Genomic DNA, 8,651 nt, shown 5'->3' with positions numbered 1-8,651 from the left:
TTAATTGGAGATAAGAGTCTCAGGTTCTGGGTGACTTTGAACCTTGATCCTAGATCTCAGCCTCCCGAGTAGGATTACAGGCGTGAGCCACCGCACCGGGCACAGCTCCACTTCTGGGCGGTGGGCGCGCGCGTGGATCTGTCTGCGGCGGCCCGCACCCCCTCCACCCAGGCCCTCCGGGGCGCGCACGTTTCCTGCGGGTTTCCTGTCCAGCAGTGGGCAACGCTGGAGGCGGGCAGGAAAGCGTGCACTGCCCCGTAGGGGCGGGGGCGGGGGCGGACCTCACCCGGTCCGGAATGACCCCCGCCCTCCCCTCCCGTGCCCGCCTCCCGGTGTTGTCTGGGGCTGACTGTGGGAACAGCCGCGCACCGCCGGGCCAGGGCGCGCAGTCCCAGGGCGCGCGATGCTCCGCGCGCTCCCTCGCGGCCCCCTACCCGCTCCACGGCCGTTTCCTCTGGTCTTGGGACGCCGCGCACCCCCTCTCTCTCCCCACCCCCAGGCCAGGTAAGAAGAGCTTTGGGTAGCCGGGTGCTTGAAATCGGGGAGACAATCCTTTGCTGCGGGGTGGGGTGGGGGGGCCTCCGAGGCTCCACTGGGGTCGGGAAGTGCCCCAGGACCCTGTCACCTCCCACTGCCCGAAAGCCAGCGCAGGTACCTCTTTTTTTAAAAGTAGGTTTCACCTGGTAAAACTGTTTAACCCGGCTCTCTCTGGCCGCCTATGGAGGGGTGGGATGGGGTGGGGGGCGGTGAGTCCAAATTGTTGGGACTCTTGCAAAAAAAAAAAAAAAAACCCAAAACCGCCGCCTGGGATACTAACGGTTGCAATCAATCAATAAATGTTAAAGCAATCTATTTTTTATAGCGTACAAACGCTATGAGAGGAGGTTTTTAGGCTGCTGGCAGACTGGTTTTCCCCAGCGTGAACTGGACTGGCCACCTAGGAAAAGGAGAGAGAGAAGCTTCCCAGGGAAACTGCACCCCAAACCCTGGGGTCCTGGCAGAGTGGTCTCCACCCAGTGGCCTGCTCTTGGGAATTGAGATTTCTTCTCATAAAGATCCTTTAGGGGGAGATAGACTCAAGACCATGTGCATATCTATTACAGGGACGAGCCCACTTTGCTTCTGACTTTCTTTTATTCTTTTTGGTAAGCCATGGGTCCCATGCATTTTCTTTTGGGCCAGCGATGGAGGGGGTTATAGAAGTGTTTGTCTCGCTGGTTTCAGAATACATAAAGCTAGGGCAATCGCTGGGAATTTTCACAACGTTTCCTACCCTCTTAGCTGATACCTATGAAACTTGTCTATAAACTTGATCTATATGAATGCCATGTACTGTTTTTTGCCCCCAGTGCTCAAATCTAGGGCCTCATGCCTGCTTAGGCAAGCACTGAACTAAAACCCAGCCCCTGTCCAAGTAGTTTCAAATATGTTGAAACTATCCGTAACTTACTTTCTTAAAATGATTCTCAACTTAATTCCTCACGGAATTGAGAACACAATGCCGAAAGAAAATAAGTAATCAAGGTAGAAAAAAATTAGAGACACATTGTGATTATGATCAGAATCTATATTATTATGTACAGGTAGGCTAGTTTATTTTATAATTCCATCTCTGTTCAGCTCTAAATATAGATTATCATGCAAGTCTACATTTAACTGGTCATTTTCATAAGCAGAAAAATATAATCATAAAATCAGTTATGATTAAAGGACTATTTTTTTTTTAAATGACTATTCTGGAGAAGCAAGCAATTTGGGAAATGCCAGTTCAGCTTTTGGGAGGTGGCTTCTTAGTTTGGTTACGGAATATCAGTGACTTCGAAGCTGCTCCTGAGATGGGAAGAATTTCTTTTTCCTGTTTTGTTTTTTGAGATGGAGGTGTCATAATTTTGCTCAAGCTCATCTCAAGTTCCTGGACCCAAACAATTCTATTGTCTCGGCCATCAGAGCTGCGATTCCAAGGCTCTAGGGCCCTGGCTAGCTAGGTTCAAGGCTTTCCGCTTTTTGAAGTCTTTCACCAACAACACTCTTCAGGCCTCTCCATTCTCCTCTCTCTCCTCTCCCTTCTCCCTTCTCTCATCTCCCCTTTCCCGTCTCCCTCTCCCCTCTCTCCCTCCCCTGCCCTTCATCTCCCCTGCTTCTCTCCTCCTCTTCCTCTCCTTCTTCCCCTTTACTTCCTTATCCCTCTCTCCCTTTCTCTATTTTGGTCCAGAGACCAGGACTCTAACTTGGTTATCTGTCATTTTGGCACATTGGCTGACTCTTTACCACCTTAGCTGTGCCTCTGACCCTATCTTTGAGTTTCTCAATCAGGGAAAGGAATGGAACAAAACTGTTGTTAATTCCACCAGAGTTTTCTTTTGAGTATGTGTTGAAGGAGAGAAGGGAGTCCTAATTATTTGCATAGTCTTGTTTCCTATTCAGGAAGAGCAATATTTCCTTTGTTGAACCAATTCTTTATTCTTTTTCATAGAGAATAATCTATTTATTGCTCACTCTGGTACCTTGACTCAATGATACTTTATATCGATTAATGATGTTTTCCTTTGGGAATCTCTTTCTTTTTGTAATTAATTTTTATTGTAAAGATGATATACAGGTATTGAATCTATTTCTTTTTGGACAGTGCCACCTCCTCCCTCATTTTTCCCTCCCAATTCTCCCCCCCCCATCCTGCAAGTTGGATAGTTCCTTCCCAACATATGTTTGAATTAGTTCAGCCTTTGTCACACCAGTCCTTTGTTTTCCCTTCCCATCCCCAAATAAGATAAGCTTTACATTCAAGACAAAAGGTAAAGAAATCAAAAACAGTGATAAAATGGAGGGCAACCCACAAAAGGTAAAATGAAAACTTCTATTTCTTGGAGTTCATTTCGATAAGCATCATTTCATATGATCATATGCACCTTAGCTATTGAGCCCCTGTGATCCTCTCCTAAATATATCCTCCTTTGTTTTCACTGTTTGAATGTTGAGTCCTGTTTAATTTGTCCAAGTGTAATGTATGGAAAGAGTTGGAAAAATTTTATTAAATTATATTGAACCAATTCGTACTGAAAGAAAGCTAATAGAGACATACCAGTTTATTTTCCATTGAGTTTTGGCTTGTTCCCATAAGTTTTCTTACTTCTATTCTTATCTGCAGGGATATAACAATATTTAGAATATACATATGTATATATATGTGTATACATATGTATATATATGCTTGTCTTTTAAAAATTTATTAACTAGCTGGGTACAGTGGCTGACACCTGTAATCCTAGCTACTCAGAAGGTTGAGATCTGAGGATCGAAATTCAAATCCAGCCTGGGCACTAATGTCCAATTAACCACTAGAAAACCAGAAGTGGAGCTGGAGCTGAGAATGGTAGAACTCTAGTCTTGAGCTGAAGAGCTTAGGGACAACACCCAGGCCAAGAGTTTAAGCCCCATGACCTACCTATCCCCCCCAAATATATGTGTAAACTATGGGGAGATAGGGATGTGTAGCTCAGTATAAAGTACTTTCTTATTATATATTAAAGTCTAGGGACAAGCCTACACATGCATACAATAACTGCATATAATAAGAAAACTACAAACCCTAAGAAAGTATCTAGTTATAATAGTTCTTGTATGAAAAAAATAACCTTAAATGGCCTATGATTTTATTACATATTTTACTACTGTGGTATTTGTATCAAAGTCAGAGCCTTTTCCTACATATAATTCAGAACCACAGACCAGTTAGGGCTTCCTACCCTCCTAGGTGGTCTGGGAAGATTGCTGTATGAATCATCCATCTCCTGATGCATATCAGCAACAGGTATTAGAAAACTGACAGGAGATGACAATTGTGATTTATCCTTTTCCCCCCAGACTACCCTAAATAAGGGAAATTGGAACCATATAGATCCCACATTTAATCGTAATATACTTGCTATCTTTTTCAAAGGTTTATCATTTGTATATACCTACTACGAGAGAAGCAAGAGACGAGGCAATCCAGATATTTCACCTGTTGCGCAGTGTTAATGGCCTGTTTGTAGAAAGGGAATAGGGAAGAACTGGACTTAAATAGCCTGACATTAAATGAAAGAGTAGGAAGTTCCAAGCATATAAATAATGTGAAATAATATCTAGATTGGCTCTGAGCGTTGATAAAATTAAGCAAGTATCAGACTCTCCATTTAAGGATTTGCTTGGCAAAACTAAAAGGTTTTGGTATTGCAAAGATCATCCTGATAATGGGTACACTGAATGGTTTGACAGGTAAGCTGTGTCATGGGACCTCAGGGCCTTGTATCTTGATAGGTTGTCACTCTGGGAAGTCAAGTGTTCTCCTTCATTTCCTTTCACAATCTCCTCAGAAGTTTGACTTCTTCAAAAGACTGCTATTTTTTATTTTATGAATGCCAGTGATTGGAATGATCACATTCTGAACTTCTAATTTCAGGTGTTTTGGGGGAAAAGAAGTCACCACTTGAATGTAAAAAAGGACATGAGGAGACTAAAGACTTGGGGTTTTGCTGATCAGAATGAAACCGATCTTGAAGGACTTTTCAAATCTGCTATTGGTCGTGCTCTGTGACTTTGGTAAGTACTGTGTACATCCTTTAACACCACGAGTATCAAGAAAGAAATGTAGGCCTGGTGTTGGTAGCTCATACCTCTAATCCTGCCTACTCAGGAGGCTGAATTCTGAGGATTTCGGTTCAAAGCCAGCACGGGCACTGAAGTCCATGAGACTTATCTCCAACTAACCACCAGAAAATGGTAAGTGGCTCTGTGGCTCAAGTGGTAGAGAAAGAAAGGAAAGGAAAGGAAAATTTGAGATTTTTAAATGTACTTACCCTGAGTTCTCTGAAGGTGACCTAGGAGTTTTGCATAGTGGATTCCACTTCTACCTTAAATACACTTTGAGCTCTTAAAAGATACTTCACTACCATTTTAATAAATTGGAGATAAACATACTTCCTGGAATTCCTTTTGATTTATGTCTGAGTATTTCAGTGTTATATCACTTCATATCACACACACCCCCACACACGCTTTTTAAAAAAAAAAATTGGGGGGGTTTCTATATGAGTCCTTTTGATGAAAGCGTTTTGTTGCTAGAGTATCTTTGGAATCAGTCCTTGCCAGTGTGGAGCCTGAGACATTGCTTAGTCTCTTAGTAATAACATTGACTCCTCAAAATTATGATAAAACACAATTAAGAATATGGAACATTTTAAATGATTGTGTGTATGGTAGATGCCTAAAGTGAGTTCTCTTCACTCAGTTTGTTTCAACTAAAAAATGAGCTCACTTTTCAAGTTTTATATAGCTTCTAAGCCAATATAATCACCAAAATGGCAAAATCTTCACTACCTTGGATGATTTATAAATATTTCATAGACATCTAAGCAGTTTAAGTGATGAAAATGGAAACTGACTTCAAATTTGATTCTAAAAAAATGTAATCCCAGAGTCAGAGACTCCCTGGCTTGTGTAACATTAGTGGTATAGATAGTTTCATAAACTAAAGCTTGCACCGTTCATTTTATCCAATAACACTCTTGTCTTAGATTATTGTCTTTTTTTTCACAGAGCTTATATAAACATAAAAACATTTGATTTAAGGAAAACCAATGTGGAATTCACTTATTTTACAGCCAATCATTCCTTCTTAAAAACAGATTACTCTGGGGCCAGGAGTTTGGCCTAGTGGTTAAAGTGCTTGCCTAGCATTCATGAAGACCCGGGTTCAATTCCTCGGTACCACATCCATAGAAAAAAGCTGGAGGTGGTGCTGAGGCTCAAGTGGTAGAGCTCTAGCCTTGAGAAAGTCCAAGGACAGTGCTCAAGCCCTGAGCTCAAGCCCAGGACTGGCAAAATACAAAAAACAAAGAACAAAAAAAACAGATTACTCTGTCCAGCACCAGTGGCTGACACCTGTGATGCTAACTACTCAGGAGATTGAGATCTGAGGATCAGGATTATCGTTCAGAGTCATCCAGGGCAGGAAAGTCCCTGAGACTTTTATCTCCAATTAACCACCAGAAAGTTGGAAGTGGAACTGTGGCTCAAAGTGGTAGAGTGCTGGCCTTGAACAAAACTCAGGGACAGTGCCTGGGCCCTGAGTTCAGTTCCAGGACTAGCAAAAAACAAACAGTAATTAGGAATAGGGAAAAATAAAAGAATAAAGATAATTATACTGTTATTTGTCTGCTTGCATAGTGAAGATATGGGAGAACCAAATTCTAATTTTCAAAGTTAGAATGTCTTCTTGCCTGTAAGTATATTCCCATTCTTTTTTTTTTTTCCAGTCCTGGGCTTAAGCTCAGGGCCTGAGCACTGTCCTTGGATTTTTCTCAAGGTTAGAAATCTACCACTTGAGCCTCAGCACCACTTCTGGCATTTTCGAAGTATGTGATACCGAGGAATCGAACCCGGGTCGTTGAGCATGCTAGGCAAGCACTCTACCACTAGGCCAAACTCCTGGCTCTTTCTTTTTTTTTTCCCTGTCGGTCATAGGCCTTGAATTCTGGGCCTGGGCTTTGTCCTTGAACTCTGCAGCCCCACTTCCAGTTTTCTAGTGGTTAATTGAAGATAAGAGTCTCATGGGCTTTGCAATGCTTGGGTTGTCTTTGAACCAGGATCCTCAGATCTCAGCCTCCTGAGTAGCTAGGATTACAGGCATGAGCCACAATGTCCTGCTTATATTTCCATTCTTGTCAGGCGTTCATCACCAATCTTTCCCTTCACTGCACTACTCCTGTCTGCTGCTGCTGGAAGCTGGAAGCCAACCGTTGACTATTTGGTCTCTTTTTCCAGCTAGGCATGTTGGAACCAAATGTCTCCATCAGATCAGAATCTGATCAGCATCATTGACAATTCCTATCATTCAACAGACTCTGCTTTAACTAGGAGCCTGTGCTCCTTTTCAAATGCATTCCAGAACCTGCCTGCTTCAGATTCAAATTAGTGTGACCCTTCTCTCAGTCTTACCTCCTTCCTTGGTGCTGGTGATACTGTTGGCGTCTCTGTGACCACCAGTGCACTAAAGGTACCAGAGCAGCTCTGTACCAGCATACCAGCTGCACTGGAATCCAGTACCTCCCTCAGTCTCCAGATACAGGGGAAAATCACACACCTGCTATTGTCCCTAAAGTAAAAAGAAAAACAACTGAATCCTATTTGACATAGGTAATAATTTTGCTCAAGCATTCAGTTTTATCTGAATTCGTATATTTTAGTTCACTTCATCTCAAGTAGAAGGTAGATAAAGTGATGAGCTAATTTTTAAAAATAATTCTGTGCAAGTATATTCTCGCTCTAATTTTAATAAGTATTGATGAAATATGTAAGTGTATTTTAAAGGTAAGACTACAACCCTGTGAAACACTCACATGACATCATTGGTACACATACTATATGATAATGTATGCATTGAATGTAGATGAGGTATATATATATATATGAGTAAATTCATAATCATTCAAGTTGTTTTTCCAACCAAAAGGGCATTGCAGTTCCTTAAATCTAGAATCTTCTTTTGTTTTACCCAGCCATGGCCCAGTTGATTGTTGGATTGCCAAATTCTGCCTCCTTGGATATGTGTTTGGATTGTGTTCAAAATGGAAACAAGGATTCCAGTGTGTCTGTGTTCTTTACACTGTTCCCTTCAGCTGCTCTGCTGGGGCTCTTTCTGAAAGGACATGACTGATTGTTACTGAATGATACTCTGGAGGCTAATGATCATCTGTCCTTTCTGGGCCAATACCAGTTGCTATAATGGCATTCATGTTGCTAAGGACACGCGTGGTTATTTGATAAATGTTGATTCTATTCCTTGGTGACTCATGAAGAATGAAGTGGCTGCACTGCTAACTCACTTAAGGTTTCTTCACAGAAACACTGGGTACAAACTGACAAGTCTTAATTATAAAACCTTTGAAGTCAATTTAAGGTTCTGAATTTAAAATAGCCAGCTTGCATTCTGTCATTTAAATCAAGCAATGTCTCTCCATTATCTCTAGATATCTGAACAATAGAAACATGAAAAAAAAAAGAGAAATATAAAGTACTGGATCAAATCTGGGAATTGTCAACTATTCTAGCTTCATAGGTTTTCTTTGAATGTGCATATCTGTGGGGACTCCTAGCTAGTAGCCCTGGCTGCTTGCCACCTGTGCTTCAACACGTACACACTCAGGGACACAAGCAATCCAGAGCCAGAGGGTGCCTGGCCCCTCCCACCTGGAGCAGGAGCCCCCCCCCCATATTCCCAGTGAGTGGGGGGTGTCTCAGGACACCTTTGACTGACAGTCGCATTCCGGAAAGACCCAGTAACTGCCACTGCTCGATCTGTATTTAGCGAGTACCTTTTCTAAAATAAAGTTAGCTCTGCACCGAGAGTCTGGTCTCCAGAGTCTGTGTTCCCTGGATTATTCGTGGGCTCTGTCACCATCTTACCCCCCTCCTAGACATGGGAGAAGGATCCCAACACATATGCAGTGTTATAAATTCAGGGCGCTTTATTTTATTATTTTGTGCCCGTAATGATGGGGCCTTGATCACAAGGCCTTGCACACTTGCTTGTTTTTCCCCCGCCTCAAAGTTGGCACTGTAATCCTTGTGCTGTAGCTTCATTTGTGCTATTTTTGCTGGGTAAATGGAAATAA

The 8,651-nt window shown here is 42.4% G+C and overlaps 1 protein-coding gene and 1 long non-coding RNA gene across 3 annotated transcripts in view; both read left to right on the top strand.

The window, feature by feature from the left end:
• The first annotated feature begins 429 nt into the window (after window positions 1-429).
• Thsd1 (thrombospondin type 1 domain containing 1) overlaps window positions 430-8,651 on the top strand; it is a 30,169-nt gene continuing 21,947 nt past the window's right edge. For both annotated transcript variants that reach the window (XM_090342311.1, XM_090342310.1), the window contains exons 1-2: window positions 430-504; window positions 4,439-4,578. In XM_090342311.1, the coding sequence (XP_090198437.1) occupies window positions 4,521-4,578 (58 nt within the window). In that variant the 5' untranslated portion in view covers window positions 430-504; window positions 4,439-4,520. The remainder of the gene's footprint in view (window positions 505-4,438; window positions 4,579-8,651) is intronic.
• Window positions 6,917-8,384, top strand: LOC150057116 (uncharacterized). Its single transcript, XR_016537134.1, has 2 exons — window positions 6,917-7,173; window positions 8,007-8,384. It is a non-coding gene; the product is annotated as an uncharacterized LOC150057116 (long non-coding RNA).

This window comes from Megascapheus bottae, chromosome 11 (assembly GCF_031878675.1).
Source record: "Megascapheus bottae isolate mThoBot1 chromosome 11, mThoBot2.hap1, whole genome shotgun sequence".
In the NCBI taxonomy this organism is placed as follows: Eukaryota; Metazoa; Chordata; class Mammalia; order Rodentia; family Geomyidae; genus Megascapheus; species Megascapheus bottae.
The sequence above is the reverse complement of the archived record's forward strand: the minus strand, read 5'-3'. Positions and strand labels throughout refer to the sequence as shown.